The following is a 25,667-nucleotide window of genomic DNA, read 5'->3' on the forward strand; positions in this document are numbered from 1 at the left end:
CACCAGAAGTTGCCGTAAAATATCTCTCAGTGTATCATGTGTGTTTTATATAACCTGTGGAGTTCTTACTTTATGTTAGACATTTATCACAGGTAAATTCTTATTAACTTCTACTTCAGTTAGGGGAAATATGTTATTTGGTATCTGTTCGATGGGTCAATAATTTCCAGTACTTTGATGCAAAGTAGATTTGTGTATGCACCATATTCACATGAAAGTTGGTTTCTTGAAGTGTTTACAAAAACTCTAAAGAGTTTGCCTGCACGTGACCATGTGGATATTATGCTAATTACATGCAAGAAAAGGAGAACTGAGGCGTAGGACCCGCCCAAGACAATATCTGATTGGTTGGAACACTTTCAATGACGGACCAGATAGACATGCTTATAACCAAATGACAAGCTTTGGCTTTGCTTTTTTGCCTTGGTTTTGCAGTGACTTTTGTTCTTGCTTTAATTCATGCTGTCCATGCATCCAGTAGCTCACCGAGATGCAGAGAAAACTCTTCTGCATAGCAAGGTGCTATCCAGGAACCGACATTTGGGATTCCATGCATCCTCCATTAACATATCACATTTCCCTGTCACTGTATGGAGGAATATGTGTGTGTAAAATACTCTAATCTCAATGTATCGCTTGATGAATAGTTGATAAAGTGTTAAATATTAAATCTGAATCATTTATATGTAATTTGGTTCTAATTCACTGTAATTCAATCGCCTTTGAGTTATTCGATCTGAAATACAATTTGTACAGTTGATCGCACAGTTTGTTAAAACAATCAAGTTTCATAGCTTAAAACATCCTCCTAATTATGAAAAAGTATTTATTTAATTAAGCTCAAAAACATTGCATTGATGTTTTATTGTAATCAGCAAAATAATCCAGTGTTTTCAGTGAACCTGCAATAATGCTGGATAATAATAATTACCCTTAAAGGTCCCGTGGCATGTTTTTTTTTAATTATTATTTTATGTTTCCTGAGGTATACTTATATTGTTAGTCTGATTTTAACATCCCAAAATGTCATAATTTAGAAATAAAAGGCATTTTTTCTATCCTGATATTAGCACTCTGGCTTGAATGCTCTGTTTCAAGGGCCGTGTCTGCTTTGAGACTGCAGTGAAAATGCCCACTATTGTGATAGGCTGACATCTTTGCATTTTAAATGAGTATTATATTATGTGGCGGAGGCGGCGTGGTTTAGCGAGATCTGCAAGTACTGCCATAGAGAGAGTCGGACTGGGCACTCGTGGACCAGAGAGACGGAGAGCTGGAGAAAGATTGCTGAGAAGGTTATATTGTACTGAGTTGTTGAGAGCGCTGTGAGCACAAGTTTATTTTGATTGTATCTGAGAGTTCTGAATAAACACGAGTCCCAGTCACGCCAACCCTGTCTTCTTCCACCTTATTCTACGAACTTTGTAACATGTGGAACCCCTCTCGAATACTTTTACTATGTTTTTTTTACCATTACAGCTGTCGAGATGATTGAATCTTGAAAGTGTTAATTATAGCATTATTTTTAGATCTTTTCCCATCACATGAAAGGCTGCAGTGAGCATTGAGTACACATGCAGTCTGTTGATCATGTGAATGCAGTGTTGATCATGTGAATGCAGTCTCGTCATTGTAACGTTATTTCTCACACAAAATGCTTTCGCCACGACTAACAGCAAACACGACATCGATATGAAAACAGTGGAGCTTCGTTGTGCAGCATAACAGCATCATTCATAATAACGGCAGTTTGGACAAGTGTGCAGATACACTCGCGACGTGTGATTGACAGATCTGAACATTATAAAGAGAATGTTCTTTGATCGCTAATCTAGCGTCTAATCAAAATTGAAATAACAGATTTGAACAGAAACGATCTGAAGTTGATCGGTTAACGTTAGTCACTTGCTTGATTCACTGATACATAAACAGTATTAAACGATTTAGGAAGAAAGTCTGTGTGAAATTGAATGATTAGCTACACATCAGAAATCACTGATCACAGATCAGGCATTAATGAACACTGTTACTTACTGTTTGTGGCGGTGCTGTCGAATCCATATCGTAAAAGTCTGTTCGTAAAGCCTGTGCTGCCATTGCGAAATGGATGTCCATTTTCTCTGGGCGGGCAAAGCAGAGGAAGGGGAGGTAACCTTTCCCCGTATGAAGACATACAGGGAAGATTCCAGATCAGCTCGTCTGAGCTCTCATTTTCTCAAAGGTAGAGCAGGATACCCAGAACTCGGTTTACACCTACCGAAATTTCTAGCCACTTGGGGACCATATACAGGCTAGGGGAACTCATATTAATGTTAAAAAACCTCATAAAATGAAAATGTCATGCCATGGGACCTTTTAATATAATCACACGATACAGACACCAGCAGCAACAAAAAATCTAACACAAACATTTTGGTCTTGTTATAACCTACTAAAGTAGGCCTACTTTTAAATTACTATTTCTGTAATCAGTGAAATCTTAAACTCAATCTTTTTTATAGAAGAATGCTACCATAAAGGATTTATATAATTTCAGATAATGATAGTACAAAGAAATACAAGCTATATATTCAGTAGAGCATGTCATACTGTGGATTCAGAAGAGCTGCTGGATTCTGTGGAGCAGGAAGTGGGAGAGCAGAGAACAGCAGAAGAACAGGAAGCTCTGAGCATTGTTATGCATGAAGCTCTGTGTCATTCTTAGCACTGTCATAGCTCTGGGTGACGCTCTGGATGAAGCTCTCAGTGAAGCTCTGGGTGATGCCCTTATCACCGTTACACAGGTTCCCCTCACAACATGGGAAGCTCTCAACATTAGTTAAAGCATCACAAATAGATTTAGAGACGCAGCCTTTCAAAACCATTGACTGGCCTCCAAATGTCCCTGATGAAAGGAAAGAAAACATGAGTTTAGTCAGTCTGAGTTAGTTGGCCATGTAAATTGTATCAATAGTTTAAAAATAAGACCCATTTATGATGATGGAGAGGTACAAATGATGACTTTAATCTTCTTCTTCCTTTAGCAGATTCTCACCTCTATCTGTAATGCAGCGGTCTTCAGTCCCTGAACAGCTCATTATGTTTGAGCAGCTCTTCTCATCACAATAGTAACATTTCTTTCCATTGGGGACCATAGTTCTGGGATCTACAGGAGGGAAACAGTGTTCTTTTCTTTGATTTCCTCTAATATGAAACAACACTTCTTTAGCTGCAAAAATCAAGTCCCAACCTACATTGTTTTCCCCTAACTGAATCACATGGTAGTAAAATGAGTGTTGACTTTAAAGAAGATAGTAATTTGCACTTGGTCAGTAAAGAACAATACCTGGAGCATCTTTGGTATTACAAAAGTAAGTGTCACAGCAGGAAGAAGACGTCTTTATTACACCAAGGTTCATGGACCCACTTTGACAGTGAAAGGCACAACCTTTAACCTTCACTTTGGAACTAATGTAACCTGAAAAACATGAATGATACAGGAAAGAGCAGTTCAACGGCGCAATGTTTTGATGGAAAATGTATTTATAAAAGAAGCAGGGACATTAAAAAAGTGTTTTTCTGATCATTTTCATCTCACAGCTACAAAGCTGTGAAAAATTAGTAATATTTAGCATTTTTCTAATTTCAAACATTTTTGTTACTGTTACAATCTGAGAGAAAATGAATAATTTTTTTTGAGTATTCTGTGATTGAAATGGTAAATTCCACCAGGTAAATGAGTTGTGGTCTCGCGGTGAGATATATTTCCACTGTTGCAGCTCCAGTAAATTATAGCAGCATCTCCAGTCAAAAAGTTTCAATCCATCATATTGGGCTTACCAATCTGTGTCACCACTGTTGCAGTCTTGCACTTGGTAGCTGTAAAGGGACATACCACAAGTTTTTCTTTACAAGAATCCGTGAGGCACTCGTAACAGAGGAGAGAGTGTCCTTTAGTAATAATAATAAAAAAGAGTCAGAGAGAAAGTGAGACATCAATATATCTGTATTTTTAAGGAACATTATAAAAAGCCATTTCTACCTGCAGTGAAAGGAATGAAGAGAAGAATAACTGAGATTTGCAGATCCATCTTTGATCAGGAGGTGAATGAAATAATGTGCCTGTTTCAGCGCCTATATATTATTATAGCTTATCAAAAAGGGGAGGATCTTCATGAGAAAATTATAGTTTAACAGGAAGACAATTAAATAGTAGATACTTTATAAATTAGGGATTTAAGCTTGCATAATTGTACTTGTCAGTTAATGTTTTCATGGAAATTTTCAGTCCGTTTATCTGACTTCACCACGCACAATTCAAAACAACTCCCAGTTGTTAATATAAAAAAAACAGTATCTCGAGGTAATTCCTTTCTCGAATACTTCGAACACAATTTCAATACTTTGAGGTAATTCCCCTCCCGAAGTAAGGTGACGGCGTCCCATCGAGAAGCTACTATCACTAACGTTAACTCAAACACACGTGAGTACACAGGTCTTTAGCATCTTTACACTCTCACCGTCCTTCTCAGGTGTACGCTGGTCTCTGCAGGATCCTTAATACTAACGTATTCCTCAGCTGCACAGCATATATACCTGACACCAATCCAAAGTTGAAAAGAAGTTTCATTCACGGCCGGGAGATCACTGGTCACAACAACCAAATGAGTCTCTTGAACAGAAAGATGTACATTTAAGTTTTTACGGTTGATTGAAAATCAATGTCACTCAGTTTCCTTCACTGTGATTTGTTCTGATGATTGGCTTATAATGATCTAAGGTAATCATATGACTGTTCTTTGTTATTTGTTATTTGTGTTATTTGTTATCTGTTATTTGTGTTGAGCAACTTTTTGGGTAAGTCTACATGGTCTTTGACCTGAACATCCTTAGTCTTCGTTTTTCTGTAGTTTCATGTGAAATAACCTGTTTACCACTTCTGAGGCCATTATATAAAATATTTCCATCACAATTTCAAAGTGAAGTTTAATAAATGATATCAGTCTTCCTATTTGTAAAGGTCTTTTTAAGCCAACCTGATAAAAATTTATCAGAAATGAAAGAATAGGTCACGAGAAAATTAACTATCCCTTTAACTACAAACTGTCAAAGTTCTTAACCTGTTACATCAAATTCATTTATGTTTTAGATTTGAACACATAAGATTTCAGATAATGAACTGCATAGAGAAATAGTAATGGGAAGTTCGGATCATTTTACTGACTCAGATCTTTGAATCTCGTTCATCAAAATGAACAAAACTTTTTTCGAATCATTTTGTTCATTTCAGCAGAATATAATTAAAATGCTACATGTTAATAGCCAAATTTCCCAACACATTAAAATGTTAATGGTCAAATCCCCCAACACATCAACTCAGGGTGACATTGATCACATTTAGAATAAGAAAAAAAAATTCCAATGCAAGGACAAGGACAAATATAGTAAAATCAGAAACGATTGCGATTAATTCATTGCTTATTTAGGTCTTCTTCAGGCTATGCAGTCCGTTTACCTCACCTCCCGATCTGGGGTGCGTTTCCCGTACAACGACCTAACTCACTGCTTAACTACCATAGTACGATGCATCGTTGAAGAAATCAACTAGCTAGTCACGACTGTTTCCCAAAACCGTATTGTCGCAAATCTGTCGTTCAACCACGTTGGTTAATGATGTCACACAGGTGGTGGAGTAATAAATGCTTTTAATTAATTATTTTGAGATCGAATTCATGCTAGATTTTTTGCTACACATTATGGATATGGCACCTGAGGAATAATTCAAATTTTTCTCAGTTATTTTGCTTTATTTACAGATTCAAATAGGCTCTTTTTTACGTACTAGAGCACGTCCGCACATGCGCACTCTTCAAAAACGGTGCTTTAAATCTCTTGACAAACTAAAAGACATTAACGACATTTGTATGTATTCTAGATAAAAGATATAGGTTGTACTGAATGTCAGCTTGCTTATTTTGCTCAAGATAAGGATTTATTAAGTCCACATGTCATGCAAACAAGAAACTATGCTTCTAACCACAGGTTTCGGGAAACACTGACTGGTTGAACTATGTTGGTAACGACGGAAATTGCGACCATAGTTGGCTAACGATGCTTTTGGGAAACGCACCCCTGAGTTGTTCGTTCATCCCGTGACAGCCACATAAGCTGAGCTATGCAGTCTGTAGTACCGGATACAGAATTGATTAGTTCACATCTTGAGTCTCGGGCTGAATCCGAAATCGCCTTCTATACCTTAAACAGGGCAATATTTGAGGGGACAGCCATTTGTAGTGGTTTCCGCAACCATAGTGGACGTTATTGAGTGCACGCACTCAATCCCACATTGCACCATTCACGCACTCGTTTTCATTCACACCTTCAAGTAAACTGTATTCGTGGACTAAAGTAGGGAATAGTGAATGAGGGTTTAGGGGGTGATTTCAGATTCAGCCTCGATTCAGATTCAGGTTCGAGTCGTTCGTTCATCACGATGAGCTATGCAGTCGGTACCGAATACAGAATTGATTAGTTCATCTCTTGAGTCTCGGGTTCAAGTCGTATAATCTTTTGTCACGTAACTGTATGTTGTCATTGTAGGCATCTTTGCTTTATAAGTGATTTCCCCCATTATACGGATAAAGTTTAAAGCACTACCAAATCTTTATTAGCCGTCCACATTCAATGTTATGGAAAAGAGTCATCATGACAGAAATCCAAATTATTATAAATTTTAAGAAATAAAAAAGTTACACTTTGAGACCAGAAACACATCATGTAGGCTAACAGTAAGAGTTAAAATGACTATGCGCTTGTTTGTAATGAAGTTTGGAAACTATTAACTAATTCTGTATCCAATACAGCCGTCACGTGACAAAAGAACGAACGACTGAGAATACTTGAGAGATTAACTAATCAATTCTGTTTCCTGTATAGAACCTATGGGGTGTTGCGCAAGAGATTTCTGTACATAACTTCCTGAAAAATCCCAATACTGCATACATCCAAACATATCTTTAATTATTAATTCGGTTAAACAAAGCAGTCAACATTTATTTGATTAAAATGCCAGCATTACCGCAGGAACACAACCACTAGCACTGAGTGCGCCACTGCTGAGTGTCCCACAAGAAACAAACCCAACATATTGTAGTCCCGGGAAGAAAAGTAACTAGGATTATTGTAACGCACTATTTGTTGGGTTACCTGCAAAAACGGCTGCAGTATATCCAGAATTCAGCAGCACGTGTTACTTCATCACATCAACACATCACAGCTGAGCTTTATAGTTTGCATTGGCTTCGTGTTCAGTTGCATATAACTCTCACACTAACTTACAAAGCTATGCATGGAACAGCCCCTTCTTATATATGTGACTTAGTCACCCTGTACACGCCTTCTCGTTCCCTTTGGTCAGCTGATTGTCTTACTCTTCAGCAGCCTCCCTGTAGATTAAGATCTATGGGCCGGGGTGGACTGGGGCAAAAAAGTGGCCCTGGACTTTCTGGCACAAAGCGGCCCATCACACCTGGTCTGCAACACACCTCACCATAAACCCACCAGCTCATTATACACAGAGCAATTTTAAACACTGAAGCTATTTATACAAAAATATTAATTATATTAATTGTTTTATTGAAATGCTTATCATACTGAATGACTGGCATACTTCTTATTAAAATGATTTCTGAAGGATCATGTGACACTTTCCTGAAAAGTCAGCTTTTACAGAAATAAATTACATTTTACAATACATTCTCATAGAAAACAACTAGGCCTATTGGAAATTGTATTAATATTTCTTAATATTTGTGGTTTTACTGTATTTTTACAGTAAATTAATAAAATAAATTCAGCCTTCTTCTTTCAAAAACATTTTAAAAAGTCTTCATTATTTCAAACTTTTGATTACCACTGTGTAAAATAATGCATGTGAACTAACTAGCAAATGATATATTTATTTTCATATATGACACTTTCCATAGGCTACTTGCATATGAAAGTTGCCAGTTTTTTAACATGATGTATGTGTAGGCTAAGCCTACGTTTCAGAAATATATTTTGAGTATTATGAATAATTTGAAAATTATTGTGAAATTACTGAAGAAAGCCTGGAAACAGAAAGACAAACATTCCCTCTGATATCCTGAAAACTGCGACACCTACGCTAATGTTTCTTTGTGCATTCTGTGACGAATAACGTAAAAGGCATTACAATCTGATTAATTCTAAAAGGTCAGCAAAAGTTTACATCCCTGGAAATTAATGCCCGTCGTGTAACATTTTTTAAATCGTTAACAGTCGGGAAATATTGCTGCAATAGCAATTTGACTCATCTGCCATTGACCCATATTCAGCTCTTACCTCGGCTCGCATTCAAGTGCCACCCGCGCTGCTCGGCTGCTGTGCACGTAAATCCCGCCTCCTTCAATTTGATTGGATATCGCAAACATTTAGATATTGACGAGCGCTTTTACACCACTGAGAATTAGAGTTTTGCCTCAAGAGGGCTGCGCGGGCCATTCGCCTGGGCTGACGGAAGGATATAGGCTACGTAGTTTTACTATAATTTATTCTTAATATATATTTACGTAGCAACGGGCCGGCCCACATTGTCCAGCGGCCTACCGGGAAAACGCCCGGTACGCCAGATGGCCAGTCCGCCCCTGTATTTCAGGTTATGAAATACACTTCCTCTCAATGTACCCTTTTTCACAAAGGCAGTGCTGGTGCTGGTTCAGAGCCAGAGTCTAGTTTCAAATCGGTTCTTTGTCTTTCCACACCCAAAGCACCAGCTTCAAACCAGGAAAAGTGGTTCTTAAGTAGCACCAAAACATTGCTTGTCTAGAAGTAAGAACTGCTTGCGTCAGGGGCTGGGGGCGGGGTTACCGTGACCAACAAGACCAACACAAACTTGTGACCGTCATTTTTGAAATAGCAGCTAATGGAGCTAATAGCTGCTCGATTGTAATCTCCGTCTATACAAACGGCGAGCTGCATGAATGCGTTGTATTCGCTGTGTTTTGATGCCGAAGTAGGATCGTAAAGCCATGAGCATCAATAGTAACTAGGGGTGTAACGGTACACAAAACTGACGGTTCGGTACGTACCTCGGTTTTGAAGTCATGGTTCGGTACGGATTCGGTACAGCAGTTTTACAAAATTGCTTTTTATAAATTTTTATTCAACAGTGGTTTACTTAAAAAAATGTTTTGTCTGTCCTTAAATTAATTCAGTTATAACTAAAAGTTTCTTAAAGATAATGCTGTAAACTATATCCTCAACATACCTTAAGATATTCATTTATATTTATTCTTTCTCAAGCGGCAGCACACGGCACTTGAAGTTGAACTGATACGCGCCTATCACGTCACATTAAAGAGCGTTAAAACGGCATTTATCCTTTGAATTTCGTGATAAAATGGACTGAATACTCAATATGTTCGTGTGGGAACTAGGATTGAAGTGTGTTCCGTGCTTTAAACAAGCCGACTGTTAACTGTTAAAGATTGCATTCATAACCTTTTAGTACACGCATGCACCAAACCGAGAGCCCTGTAGGCTACCGAAACGGTTCAATACGAATACGTGTACCGTTACACCCCTAATAGTAACGTAACATTAGCCATTGTTGATGGAAGGCTTGTTCAAGATGCATAGGCGCTGTGCAGACCGATCGGCGTATGATATCAAAGTACAACGAGAGCATACGATTCCTTATGCTTTTGATTCACTTATGCGGTATTTTGATATCATATGCTGATCGGTCTGCGCAGCGCCGATGCATCTCGAACAAGCCTTGTTTGTTTCAGTGTTTGTGTTTCCCACTGCCTCGCTAGAGTATTGTATTGATTAATAATACATGGTTAGCTAATCTGTGTGCTTTGTATATGTGCATTTCTGAAATACATAACGTGGACAAATCACTTTAAAATAATGTAGACGCATGCATTTTCTGTGAAGCTGCTTTGAAACGATATGTATTGTGAAAATTATAAGTGAATTGAATTGAATTGAAAGACAACCCGGTTCTTAAAAGGCTCGTCAGTCGAACCAACTCAGAACTGGCACTAGCTCTGAACTAGCACCCAGATCATTCTGGTGTCAATTGTAGAACAAAATTAAATAACAGGAACATCTTGTGAAATACAACGATTTTAACCTTGTTACATTGATTGCTGAAAGATAGACCACTTCAACATGACATCCTCAATTTGCTTTGCCATGCTGGGCCAAAACATCACATCTCTTGCTCTCTTGTGATTCATGAATTCTTTTTAGCATGTCTGCTCTCAAGCTTTGTGGAACTACAATTCTCCAGTTCTTGAAGAGTCACCCATCAGAACAGGTGAGTTCTTCTCTGTAAGTCCAGTACTTTCCTATGTCTGCTGAAACTTGTCTGATGTCTGCAGGCCATCCTGACTGAACTACCTCCACAACTTGCAACTCTTCATCTTCTGCTGTTTCTGTTCTGAATGTATTCTGCAGACAAACTGACAAAAGTTCAAAGTTCAAAGTATGAACTTGTAACTCATCTTTCTTTCTTTTTTTTAACTTTCTTTTTAGAATTATTTTTACAGAACATCCCCCAACATTCAAGCCCCTTCCATCTGAGAAGAAAAAGGCGTGAAGAAAAATAAATAAATAAAATTAAAACAAATAAAATAATAATAATAATGTAAATAAATAAAGTAATAATAAAGTCAAATAAAAATACTGTCATCAATGCATTTTCTTTGCGGAGGACACTTTTGTACAAAAGGTAACAGGAGCAGGTTACATTTATGTTACATTAGCTTATTTACTTATTTATACTACAATTTACTAAATACAATGTAATACTTATATTACAAAAAATATATCCATCTTTAATTGTAGGCATGCAGTAATTTTTTCCTGTTTTTTTCCAGACCTGTTTTCCAGAGGTTCTTCTTCCTTCCAATGCACCGTTATAATTTTCTCCGGGCAATCCCAAAAAATGTGCATATGATCTATTTTACCACATTTTCTCCAACACAACGCCACAGATGGTTCTTTCACATATGCAGAGATCACATGAGGTGTGTTGAAATATCACATTTTTACTTTCCAGTCAAAGTAACTCATCTTTCATGAGTGGTTCCTTTTGTTCTTGTAGGTAGGCTCGACTCAGAGTGTCTGCCATGTACAGCTCCTTTCCAGGCTTGTAGCTGACACGTAAATCATAGAGCTGCAATCTCATCAGCATTCTCTGGAGTCTTTAAGGAGCTTTTTGGAGAGACTTTTTAAACACGGTCTCCAAGGGCTTATGAACAGTCTCCACTTGTACTGTTTTACCATAGACATACTGAAGAAACTTCTTGCAGCCAGACAATCGCCAAGAGCTCTTTTTTCTATTTGTGCATATCTTTCCTGACACTCAGTAAGAGACCTTGAGCCGAATGCCACCGAATGCCAACATTGCTCCCAGACCTACAGCACTTGCGTCCACTGACAGCATTATCTCTCTGTTGTACTTTAAAGTACTGTAAAGTACTTTAACACTGGGGCGTTGCTCACAACAAGTGACTTCAGTCTTTCAAAGCTCTTATGTTGTTCTGACTCCAAATGCCATGCTACATCTCCCTCTAGCATTTCAGCTTTGTCCTCTGGCTCTGGCATGTTCTGTATTGCTCTGATTTCATTGATCGTTGTTCAATGTCTTCACCCCACACCAGAATATCATCCAGTTTACGACTCCATCTAAGCCTTCTAGTCTTTGTGCAAAGCATTTTTGAAACACCTCTGGAGCTGACACTATGCCAAATGGAAGTCTCAAAAATCGGTATCTCCCAAAAGAAGTATTAAAAGTACATAGTTTGGAGCTCTCTTCATCCAGCTGTACTTGCCAAAACCCATGATTGGCATCAAGCACTGAGAATACTTTGACATTTGGCATCTCAGCTACTATTTCTTTGATTTTTCACAATGGGTATTGTTCTCTCTTTATGGCTTTGTTAAGAACTTGTGGATCGATGCAGATCCAGAGTTTCTCTGGCTTATACTATTAACCCAATCAGTGGGCTCGGTTTGCTCCACTATAACTCCAAGATCTTCCATTCGTGTCAGTTCCATTTTGACCTTGTCCTTTAATGCTATTGGCACTTTCCGTGGTGCGTGAATGACTGGAGCAACATCTGGGTTGAGCTGTATATGGTGCAGTTCTGGTACACATCCTAAACCAGTAAACACATCTTGGTATTCACTCAGAATGTCAGTTTGGTCTTTGTTCTCTACTTTTACACTCATTTAATCAGTCCAAGTTTTGAGCATGCTTCTCTTCCCAGAATTGCTGATGAATCTTCATCTACAACTTTGTAACCACATTTAAGCCTTACTTTACCCTTTGTCTCCATCGTGTGGCCAGAATATGTAACTAATGAGCAGTTTGACTTCTTCTGGGGTGTTTTCTTGTTAGAGGCTTTCTCAAAGTCTTTAAAGGACAATACGTTGCACTCTGGTCCTGTCTCTAGCTTAAAGGTAAGTATGCAGTTCTTTATTCTGAATTCTTGAGTCCATTTCTTGTCTTCACTTTCCATGGTAGAGACTTTATTCATTTGTGTCAGCCATTTGCTAGCTGTTTGCTCACTTCATTCAATTTGGATTATCCCTAAAAACAATTCAGCATCTTCTTGTTGTTCTATCTCATGGACTTTTTTGTCTAATCTTCCAGGTTTGCCTTTTTGTTTTGGTGTTTTGCACATGCGGCTAAAATGGTTCTTCCGCGAGCACTCATTACAAATTCTGCCGTATGCTGGACACTTCCTTGGCTCATGTACATAACCACATATCGTGCACTCTTACTTCTCTTTCCCCGTGTACTTGAAATTCGTATGTCTTACAGTTGCCTTTCTCTTCGTGATTTTGTTCACAGCCACTTCTGATATCTACAGCCTTTTCTAGGTTCAAATCCATTTCTCAGAGAAGCCTAGCTTTCACAGTGTGATTGTTAACACCACAGACAATGCAATCTTTAATCAAGTCTTTCGTCTTATTTTTCAAGTCAATCACGTATGCATAAATGCTTTCGTTCGGTGCTCTCGTGAAAAATATATGCCTCAGATACGTAATATTCTTTCTTGACTCACAGTAGGCTACTCTTTAAACTTCTCTTTGAGCACTTCAAAATCATCCACATCATCATCAAAGTCCATGGTATTAAATACCTTTATGGCATCATCTCCAGCCACATGAAGAAACACATTTCTTCACACATGTGAAATACACATGCACACAATTGTAGCTTGTTGTTGCAATTCTTGTGAAGCATATTGTTTGTGCATTGGTGAGGTGGTTTCCTCTTTATCATGTTCATGGTTGAGAATGTTGACACGCCAACATTATGGCGAGCGAAAAGTGACATTTCACAAACTTCCCAGAAGAAGGAGAAGGAGCAGTCTACCCTTCCGTCGCCGTCAGTCCGTCTGGCTTATAATTCGTTCTAACAGACTGTTCAAAAACGGTGAATTATGTAATCACCATTTCTCCATTATTCAGGCAATTGTAATTACAGTGTAAGTGGATTTTGATAAATAGTAAGATGGATTTTGTTGATCCTTATTTAATTTAATTCTTATAACAGCCTTAGTGTTTCGTGGTAAATAGTGTAATTACTTAAAAAGATGGTCAACAATATGTAACTTTACTTTATAAGAGGTGTGCCCTAAAAAGTGAGCATGCAATTTTGAGAACACCAAGGAAAGGGCACGTTCTTTAGTCTGTTTGGATACTTAAAACACAAGTTTGCACTGCCTGTTTGGTTTACCTGTTTAGCCTACACGTTAGTAGCATGCGTTTTGTCCGACTCATAGCGCGCGTCCTGGTAAAGAAAAAATATGTTATTGAAATATTGTAAAGTGGTCACATGAACACGAAAAACAATATGCAAAATCAAAATTGAATAGCTCCGTATAACGGATTGCGAAAAGTGCGTGCAACCTTCATTAGGGTTAGTAAAATAACGAAATTATAGTTAAGTAAAAAAAAATAATAATAATAATATGTAAAGACTGAAGGGATTGAAAATAATCAAAGATATTTGATATTTGAAATCCAACAAAGAAATTTGCTTTACTGTTGTCAACACATTTGCTTATCAGAAGGACCTGGAAGACAAAAGACAGGCCTGTAGGCCACATGGGGTCCCAATTTTACAGTGGGGGAAGTTTGGTCTGATTGGTCAGTTTGAATGTTATTTGTAAGTTTGGTCTGATTGGTCAGTTTAAAAGAATACATTTGGTTTCAGTCACATGGTCAAGGAATAGATAAAAGAGGATTGGAACTGTGGCTCTCTCTCTTTTTCCTCTGGCTCTTGAAGTCATCTGGGGCCTGATTTATAAATGTTGCGTACGCACAAAAGAAGGCGTACGCCACTCTCTACGCAATAATTAGTATTTATAAAAAGCAAACTTGACGGGAAAATGTGCGGTCCTTCACGCAAGCTCTGACCCAGGCGTACGCAAAAAAACGGGTGAAATGAGAAATGGCGACACCATCGGCAGATGGAAGAAACACGTGAAAGTGTGTGAAACTGTAGACCGTTGTGTAAAAGAAATAGCAATACTGCCTCTCATAAATAACTTGAAGACTTCACAAAGCAAGTATTACAATTAACAGCCTACACGAACACCCGTTTGATCGATCTGCAGTGTAAAACAAACAAAATCAAACGAAAGTTACAACAGAAATGCAAAAAAAAAAAAAAAGTTAAATATGTTCTGCAACAATATTGGCATGTTATGCAATTCATCCTCATAAATAATATGGTAAACAGAACGAAATAATGTAGCCTACAAAACTGATATTCTCGTCAATGTGTCCGTCTGGCGGAGCAGATATAGATGCAATTAGATAGACAGATAGATAGATAATTAGGGAGATATATAGATAAATAGATAGATAGATGTATTAATTGTCCACTGGGGAAAGTTGTTTTCATAGTAAAAATTTCTTCATCAGCTACGGAATCATGGTATTCATGCAAATGCCTTTAGTTTGTTTTATTTTCGATAAAATAACATATGACGTATGTCTCAACCATTCAGAAAGCTGCAAGAAATTACATTTGCACTGAACTATTTCCCATTTCCACGTAGATAATAGAGATAGGGATTAATAGGGATTCCCCAATAATTGCCGCCAGTCTCTCATCAAGAGGGGTCAGCTCCGGTGTCCCCTTTCCCCACCCGTGGCAGACACACTCTGGAGATGGAGCGCTAGACTCTTTTTTTTGCCTCGACTTTGATGTCCGACCATTTCTTTTTTTTTTTCTGGCCACGGTCCGAGGTTGTGAGGCTACAGCATTTACGGCGTCTGCAACATTTTGCACCTCAAGTGCCTTTTTGGCATTAGTAATGCCCACACTGTGCCCTCCAAAAAATATTTTTCTCCTCTTTTCCACCTCGCCAACGATAATTTCTACTTCACATTGAGTGAAGTTACGTTTTTTTGATTTCCTCTCTGTATTTGCCATGATTTCGCAATCGATGAATATTAACTTGTGGGCGTTTCACGGACTATTTATGGGCAACTATGGGTGTGACATGAAGCCGCAAAAGCTGCGCTACATTTAGAATTGATTGTGATTTATTAAGGAAAAACTGCATAGGATATGCGTGCGCACGGTTTTATAAATCCGAATATTTCTGTGCGTACGCACGTCCTATGTTTCATCCGTACGCCACTTCTGACGCAAATCCTACGCAAAGTTTTATAAATGAGACCCCTGGGCTTCTCTTCTTTGCTCTCCTCCTCTCTCTCATGCATCTTGTTGTTTAAACCACATTTGTAAAATTGACTCCTGGCAAATTGTTAAAAATAAATGTGTGAGAGGTGTTATAGGCAATATATGACATATTGTATCCAGATATGACAGCGCTACTGCAACAAGCATGGCCACAAATGAGTAGCAAGCCAACACCCAAACTGAAGGCTATTCCTCGCCTGGGATCGTGCAGAGCCTCTGAAGCCCTTTGAAGCGCTTTGAAACTGCATTGATTTGGACCTTCAACATTTTGGTTGCCATTGAAGTCTATGATATGGAGAAACATTTAAGAAACTTAAATTGTTTTTGACTGAAGAAAGAAAGAAAGAAAGAAAGAAAGAAAGAAAGAAAGAAAGAAAGAAAGAACATCTTGGATGAGATGGGGGTGAGTAAAATATCAGGAAATGATTATTTTGAAGTGAACTAATCCTTTAAAGGTAGGGTAGGTAAGAATGATCTAAAACACTTTTGTCCAATTTTTTTTAAACTTCCTTTATATGTCAATACATTATTAAAATGTAAGTACTCTGAAAAAGAGAGTATAAAAATCGAGTGTCTCTAGACTTTTTAATCTGCAATAAACACAGCTCATTATTTTCGTCCGGGAACAAAACAAGTGATTGGCTTGGGCGACTGTCACTCTCTTTCGCTACCATGGCTACCACCCCTTTTACATTTACATTTAGTCATTTAGCAGACGCTTTTAACCAAAGCGACTTACAAATGAGGGCAATAGAAGCAGCTAGAAGGGCAACAATATTGCAAGTGTTGTAACAAGTCTCAGTTAATCTAGCACAGAACAGATTTTTTTTTATTTTTTAAAATAAATTAGTCAGACAGAAAATGAATAGAATGATAAGTGCTATTCTTGATTGGTCAGGTGTTGCTGGAAAAGATGTGTCTTTAGATGTTTTTTGAAAATGGCTACAGACTCGGCCACACAAATTGAGATTGGCAAGTCATTCCACCAAGTGGGGGCGGTCCAGGAAAAGGTCCGTGAGAGCGATTTCATGCCTCTCTGGTATGGCACCACAAGGCGTCGTTCACTGGCAGAATGTAAGCTCCGGGAGGGTGTGTAAGTCTGAACAAGCGAGTTTAGGTATAAACTTTTGCTACAAGATCTGCCCACATGCGCGCACCCGTTTGATTTGAGGAGTTCAAGAGGCTGTATTTCTGCTGGACAGGTAATCTTTCATTTTGATTATACATTTTTTTGGTTTATGTTTTCATGAAGCATGTATCAGTAGCACACGTAGCTGCCTAATATAGCTAACATAACATTACTTAGCATAAAGTTCCAATGTTATACACTCAACGAGCCATTAGTAGAGATGATAAATACTCAATATGCTTAGCTCAAGTTGATCGCTGTCGTGTTGAATTTTGCACAATGTAACTTTAGATAACAAAATGTATGTGTAAAAGCTAGTACACCGCATCCAGGAACTTTTTTTTAGAACTAAGTCAGCTTTAGCTACTACCCTCTGTCTAAACTCTTTTACCATGTTCACCGGGAACTTTACCTGCACGTTTATTTCCGCCTTTGGTTTGTTTTTATATTCTCTACCTATGTTTACTGATGTTTTTATCTTGTATCTGTGTGTGTCGTAGACACTGTGTTGTGTGTGTATTTTAAACTTTACCAGTATCGGTATTCTAGCTTGATAGTGAGTACCAGTGATGCGCGGGTTGATCCAAAATGAGCGGGTGCCCGCGGCCACCCGCGGTTACCCGCGGTTACGAGTCATCCAAAAATATTTTTAATGATATTCGGGTCACGGTCGGTCGGATCGTCAATAAATCCTTATTTACCTTTTGAATGTTGAGCGTTATTAACTTTTGAATAAATGCTGACGCGGGACAAAATGCCCGATTTCCCAAAACGTTGAACTGAGCAATGCCATTGTACCATTTTAATAGGCTACTTTTAAACGCATTTAAAGTCAGTTTTATGTATTTTCTGAGAGGGGGCGGGATTTTTGTTGGGAAAGTCGGGGGAGAGACGCACACTTCGATTAGACTGGATAAACACATGCAGCATCTTAATTGTTAAGAAAATTAAACGAAATAAATGAATAAATCAAGCCTGTATTACATAACACTATATCACACAGCATTCAGAAAAATAACAGTTTGCGCTCCTAAGGGCTTTCACACTTTTCCAAATGTTTTCCAAATGTGGGCTGATGAATTCTTCAAGCCGGGTCGAAACATAAACATCGCGTTCATCAATAATATGCATCTGGAGCTGAAATGGAAAATGATGGGCCGCCTCAAGAACTTCCTGCTCTCGCTGCTGCACCTCTGAGCACACCACGTCAGGGCCTGAAACATTTTCTCAATGGCCCAATGAGCTACGATGAGCATTTACTACTTTTAAAAAATGCGGGTCAGGAAGCGGGTCGGGTACAATATTTTCTTCTTTTTTTTTTGCGGTCCGAGTTGCGGGCGGTTTAGTTGAAAACGTCGGTCGGGTGCGGGTTGTTTATACATTGACCCGCGCATCACTGGTGAGTACTAAAAGACATCTTATTTGTTTACATTCATAATGGCAGGGACGTCACTAGGATTGGAAGACAAGCGGGGCTTAGCCCCCAGGGTATTTGTAACTTGCGTTTGCAAAATCTTTGCACTCACATCTAGAGCTACACTAATGTCAAAAAACAGTCAAGAAACCAAGATGTTAACAAGTAAAACATGACAGACATATCCTCTTCTTCCATTTCTACTCTGTTAAAGAAAAGTTACTGTAATGTTAGCTTTTAGACACATCAAAGCTGCATGGGGGAATTAACTTAGGCCAGACTTTGCTCCTGATGAGTTACTATAATGACTTAAATGCTATCTGTCTGCTCATGTAAATGTATGATAAAGTAATAGCATACTATATCTAATTCCTCTCTATATAAGATAAATTGTCCACAGAATGCTATTTAATTACACAGAACCGCATGTATTCAACCCATTTTTGAGCTAAAATACAAATATATAGCTAAACCTAAATTGAGCTCAACCTAAGCTACAAATACCACAGCTCTGACACACACACACACACACACACACACACACACACACACACACACACACACACACACACACACGCACTCATCTGGACTGAAGCAGCAAACATTCAGTGTAAGAGTAAATTACATAACATTATTTAATATTTGAATCACAGCTTATAGTGTTTTGACATCGACAACCCAACTGCATTTTACCTCAAACTTGCGACTAGTTAACTTTCTAAAGTAGCAATCGCTTCTCGGGTCGACATTAACACACTGACAAAATTATATTCTGAATTAAAAATATTTTTATACCACTTTTTAATGTGTGATTGTGTAAAGGTGTTCACGAGATACCAACCTTTCGCGAACTTGCTTTCAACATCGAACACTCGTTCTCATGGAGACTGAAGGGAGGGGCTGTGTGTGTGTGTGTGTGTGTGTGTGTGTGTGTGTGTGTGTGTGTGTGTGTGTGTGTAGCGCGCGCGTGTATGAGAGAGACGCAGGGAAAGGAAATGCAGCTAAACGTTATTTGCTCTATGAAAGACATTGATAAAGACGAAAACTAAGGACATTTAATCTATAATTTTAGATTAGTTAGTTTTGCCGAACACATATTACAGATTTGGTTACTTATCGTTTTTTTTTTTTGTAATGCGTCGTTTTTATTTTTATTTCAGTTAACGACAACCCACCTAGTTTTCGTTTTTTCCTTCATTTTTGTTAACGATTAGGCCTATAACCTTGGTAACGACGAGACGAGATGAATCCTCCAGGCAGTAGCGCTCCGGTCTGCAACGCTCTGAAAGCTGCCACAGTTCACACCAACGCAGGAGCATCATCTTCATAGCACAACGTTCTTTGTACTTCTGTCCAACTTCCGACTTTTCGGTAATTTTTTTGTAGCTGGATATATATAATTTGTTGCGTCTAAATATGAATGAGGATACGGTTTTTGATAAATCAAATTGTTATTGTTGTTCTTATTATTATTTAGGGGGGCTTAGGAACATTTTGGGGTAGCTTCAGCCCCCCTAAAATAGGCCTAACGACGTCCCTGCATAATGGTAAAGTTATATTTTTTTTTGCATGTGATTCTGACATGATGTCACTACATGCACTTCTTCTCCGCTCGTCTCAGGTAAATAATGCGCCTTTCAGCTGACGGTCGGCGTGGCGCGTTCATGTGTTTTGGGGGCGTGGCTTTGTAAAGAGCCCCGAAGGGAGAAGGTGGAGTGAATGGAAATAATGAGCTGTCTTTAAAACCGTCGTGAGAGGTCTACAGACACTCAGTGTTTATACTTTCTTTTTCAGAGTACTTACATTTTAATTATGTATTGATATATAAAGAAAGTTTAAACAATATTTGGAATAAAAGTTATAATTTGGAAAAAAAGTTTTTTCACCAATTCTTACCTACCATACCTTTAATGTAAACATGGTGTGTCAATCAGTGACACTGAAACCACAAATATGTAAATAAGAACATTAACCCAGGGTTTATGAATGTACAGTGTGAAAGATCAGTTTAGGAATACCCAGAATTTATGGTTAAACCTGGGTAAATTACAAGCAGTGTGAAACGTGAAGCAAGATTACACAGGATTCCGTTAACCTGGGATTTAGAATGAGCCAGGGTGTGAAAAGCCCATTTCAAACAGGTGACCCCCACAATGTATTAAAAAGTGTGTGTGTGTGTGTGTGTGTTACATTATTGAACACGAAAGAATGCATTTTGAAGAATGCTAGTTAACCTGGCAGAATATAGGAAAAAAACTACTACGGAAGTCAATAACTACAGTCAACTTTTCATTTTTGTGTGAACTATCCCTTCAAGGCTCAGTAGCTCCCTCTTGTGGGATCTTTTGTCGCCCTCTTCACCTCTAGGTGGGGAACAAACATAAATGTACCATGAATTTATTAACATAACAAACGCATGCATGCGGGATTGTAGAGCATATCCCAAAACCGTATACCTGTATATACATCTGTTAGTGATGATGCAGTATTTTGTTATTCATTTAAAATTAATGTAAGTACATACTTTCGGTTCCTTAACCCATAAGAACCCGGACCAATTTATCCTTTTAGGAAAATTATGGGGCATATAGGGGAGACCGGGGATGGTTGTAACATTTTTTACCTTTCTGTCTATATCTTAGAGTACTTTTAAGCCAGTGTGTTCAAAATGGGATTTAAACTAGTTACAAGTGTCTGCTATTAAATTACATAGCTATTATTTTCTCAACACAAACAGAAAATGCATGGTTTAGTTTTAAACACGAGGAGTGAAATGTTACAATTCACCCCATAGCCTGGGTTAGTTGTAACATACCCTGGGGTGAGATGTAACATTATGATATCCACCGGGGTGATATGTAACACAATGAAATAAGGATTATGACAAAAAAAAATATTTTGAAAGCTTTTTATTCAACACTGACTGACAATATAACTGTCAGTCATCTCAGTCATAGTAATTGACCATAATAAATTGAACTTGAACACAAACATTGTGTGTAAGCACGTTTGTTACTGTAAGTCATAGTATTGGCCATAGTAAAATATTGAAATTGACCACTTGAACGTGTGTGTGTGTGTGTGTGTAAGGTGTTAGTCCCCATCTTTGTGTTAGACCCTCTTTCCACTGTGGTAGCCTACTCTTGGAAGTTCAGCTGAACCCTTCTCTTCTGTCATCCTCCTCTTTCTACAGAATCTGTACAAGGTTACATGGCAAATGCCATACAACTTTGCCACAGATCTTATAGACTTTCCCATTTCTTTTACACCATCTGATGCTCTCTTCAAAATCATGAGACACCCCTCTGTCTGTCCTTCTCTTCCAAGACCTAGGCATACTGAAATTCGAATAAAAAATAAATAGATTCAACAAAATTTTCTTGGGGTAGGTTGTAACATTTCATTATTGTTACAACTAACCCCGAGTCTTGTTGTTACAACTAACCCAGAGTCATGTAGCCATGAACTAGCTCACCTTACAGCTAACAGCTAAAACATTAGCACTAACAATTTGCATGAAAAATATCTACACAGACACACAATAAACATAATTTACATTTGATGAGTTTAACTACAAAGCAGAAATTCCCATAACAAAAATAAAAAAAGTAACTTTCTTAGCTCAAATTTTTTTTTTCTCACTAGCATCTGCTATGTCTGCCACAGAGCACTACTTTTTCACATGTGGAATAAGGACTAAACTGAGCATGTGCGAAGTGAATCAGGTGATTTGTAACTAGTTCCTGATTGGACAGATTGGAGTTGTTACAACTGACCCGTGTTACAACCATCCCCGGTCTCCCCTAAAACAGGCTTAATGGACCACTTGTTGTAACATGTTTCTGCAGTTGTTTTTGAAATACAACCCAAATACAACATATGTGACATTGGGCGTTTATGATACATTTTTTTATGTTACATATATGTCACATTGGGCATTTATTTCTCAGTTTAAAAAAAAAAAACATTTAATATTTTTTTTGCTAAATAGCAGTTTTTTTCAGTTTCTTTTCTTTTCCACAACATTTATCAAAATTATGCGTATTATTAAAAAATTATTAACAAAACATATCAAGCCATAGGCGGATCTTCCAACACTTATCCCCTGCTTGCTGATTTTAAGAATCATTGTTGTCAGTGAAATGTAGACATGCTAGTAGAGTCTGAAAACAGTTGCGTAACATTTTGTCAGCCACCATGGTATGTCATTTTGTCATTTTCCCAAGTATGCATGATTTCCTGGCATTTGGTGCAGATCATGCGCAGATCAATACCAATCAATATTTAAATTATATTAAACAGTGCTGTTAACATTTTTCTGAGTCCCAGATTTTATATAAAACATAGAGAAAATATATAACACAAAAAAAATTATTGAATCTGCTAAATTAATTGAGCAGCTCATTAATATTTGTCTTAAAATACATAACATCAAAATTCCACCAACTGTTGTAAGGCTAACAGCCCGATGTGACATATATGTCACCACAATATTTTCGTAACTTGTTTTATATCAATTTGTTTAAGAAATGTATTAAAATCAGGTTAAGTGCAATCTATGATAAGTTATTAAAATGTTAGAATTGTTGCATGGGTTGAAACATACCTTTAGTAACAAAAACAAGCGTATTAAAAAATTGCTCACACTGCAACATGTGCTAACCAGACAGGCCACCATTTTGGAAATGTTGCCATGGCAACAAAAAATGCACACATTGTCACATGACTGAACCTGGGTGTTCCTTAGATGTCACTTAGGGACTTCCTGAGTTGAAATTTAGGGATATTGCTTTAAAAAGACCTTTCCAGATAATCACCAGTGTTTGTGACACCTGTGTCACTGTGGGTTCTTATGGGACCAAAGAACAGCAGAGCAACAAACAAGCTTTATTCAGTGAAGTATAGCAATTGTGTATCATATTCGCTGGTCTTTGCTGTAGAATCTGAAGTGCAGAATCTGGACTCACTGAAACATGAAGTAGAAGAGCAGAGGAGAGAAGAGCAGGAGGAGGGTACCCTTAGACACTCCATCTAATCAAGACAATAAGGAACATTAATATTCATAAATACTACTACTACTAATAATAGTTATTAAAATGGCATGTTCATTGTTAATCAAAACTCTCCTAAAGCACTTGACTATAAGTTTCTCCTTTTTATGCTGTTCAAGTTTTACACTGTTTTTGACTACTCTTGATATTGTGCATCTTATGAAAAATCCCTTGTCTATTATTATTGTTTGAATTTAGGGCTGTGCGACATTGAAGAAAAATGTGATATGCAATACGATATTGCTTTAAGTGTGTAAAATCTATTTAAATTATAAACATTAATAATTTATTTAAAACATATTTAAAAACTGAGAATTATACCATTTATGTGTTTCACATTCTTTCTGGGAAAAGAAAGCATCGCTACAACTTCTGAAAGTGACCAGCAGTGTTTTAGCAAAAATGAATGTCTCAAATCTGACCATATAATTTGAACATCAATGTAAACAAACAAAAAATGTAATGACAATATTTAAATACCAAAAACTCTTTGCTTGACTTGGTAATATACAGTTATATCAACCTAAAACTTAACATCAAGAACATCCAGGTAAACAAAGACACCTGAACTAGGGGTGGACTATTTATCTTTGTTATTAAAAATAAGAACTAAAAACAGTAGTCTTTACATGAATTAAATACACTGATACATAATAAAGCTACAAAGGTTATTAAAAAGCTACAGCAATTTTGACATAACTGTGTGTGTATTTGACAGTTTGAGTGTGTAATGACAAGACACGCACGTTTCAGTGTGTGTGTCAGACAGCACGAGACTGCGTTTAATAACTCTTTTTAACATCAAGCAAGTCACATAAGTAACAGTCGTGTGCCCAGTCTATTGTCTGCTATATGCGTCAACCTAAAACATACACTTTTCACAATGTTGAAGTAGCCTATTAAAATTATTTAGATATTGCGTGCCATTGCGATATGCATATCGCCATATTTCGATATATTGTGCAGCCCTATTTGAATTATTTAATTATTTGTATTAATGTTTGTATCATGTCATCATTTTAACTTACCGTGGATAAAATCAAACAGTCAAATAAAGGCCAATACCTGCTGCATTGCAAAGGTCAGTGTCACAGCACTGGACAGACAGTGTCCCTTCATCTATCTTTTGGGTCCCTGGCTTACATTGCTCTGCACACGCTTGAGTTGTCATGGACATCTTAGTGGAACCTGCAAAAAAAGACATAAACTATATAATAGGATAATAAAACAAATCCAATTCAATTGCATTTATATGAAAAGATCAACAAGTATACTTTCTCTCCAGTGCTATAATTTTAGGTAAATTATTACAGCAGATTTCCACATCACACTGGACTTACCAACTGTTTGTTCCACTATACTGCTTGCACATTTTAAAAATCCAGCTGGACATGTCTCCACTTTTGCTTTACAGGAACCCGTCGAATTAGGCATGCACGAGTAACACCTGAGAGAATATCCTTAAAGACAGAGAGAGACATTGAGTTACCGCTCTACAGTATGTGTACCAAATAATACATTCAATACTTGCTGTTTTTTGTACCTCCAGTGAGAAAAACGAACAGAAGAACAACAGGCACTCGCAGATCCATCATGTGTCAGGAACGGGAGAAAAAACGTTTCCATTCCTTTTATGTCTGTTCAGAAATGGGTGGTTTTGTTGAGAAATCGTGTGAATTCCACAAGGCTAAATGACCTGCCATCAGCAAATTGTGACACAAAGCAGAATGAATTTCTGTGCAAAAGCCATCTGTCTTCCTCCTTTTTAGGCTTTTCTAAGAGTGTTTCCTGTTCTGCTCTGTGTTCACATATTGTAAATGTCACACACATGCACACAAATCTCTACACTCTAATAGAAATTGGTGCTATATGGCACTAAAAGTGGTTCTTGGCTCGTAATCATAGGGGAACCACTTTTGGTGCTATATAGCACCATATCTTAACAGGTTCTGTATATGGTAGTGGTGCGCAGCTATATAGCACCTCAGTCATAACCGCTAAAGATGCCACTGATGTCAACTTCCTGAACGAGCTAAATTACTTTTATGCTCGCTTTGAAAGAGACAATAGAGAAACTGCCACCAAGCTCAAACCCTCAGCTGACCACCCACCAATCACACTCTCCTCGACAGATGTTTGCAAGGCACTGAGCCGGATCAGCGTGCACAAGACTGCTGGACCAGACAACATCCCTGGTCGTGTTCTCAGGGCATGTGCGGAGCAGCTCGCTGGGGTTTTTACAGACATTTTCAACCTGTCTCTTGCCCAAGCAGCTGTACCAACATGCTTTAAACACACTTCCATTGTGCCAGTGCCAAAACACTCTAGCCC

The 25,667-nt window shown here is 37.9% G+C and overlaps 1 protein-coding gene across 1 annotated transcript; it reads right to left on the bottom strand.

Annotated features, from left to right (window-relative positions):
- Positions 1-21,185: 21,185 nt before the first annotated feature.
- Positions 21,186-25,353, bottom strand: LOC307136986 (CD59 glycoprotein-like). The gene is made up of 4 exons (XM_079834404.1): positions 24,880-25,353; positions 24,677-24,796; positions 24,402-24,524; positions 21,186-23,316 (listed from the first exon to the last, which is right to left on the bottom strand). Exons 1-4 carry the CDS (start codon positions 24,929-24,931, stop codon positions 23,249-23,251), a joined length of 363 nt encoding a protein of 120 aa, XP_079690530.1. The 5' UTR covers positions 24,932-25,353; the 3' UTR covers positions 21,186-23,248.
- Positions 25,354-25,667: the final 314 nt, after the last annotated feature.

The sequence above is a fragment of the Gobio gobio genome (genome assembly GCF_949357685.1).
Source record: "Gobio gobio genome assembly, chromosome: 14".
Lineage (NCBI taxonomy): Eukaryota > Metazoa > Chordata > Actinopteri > Cypriniformes > Gobionidae > Gobio > Gobio gobio.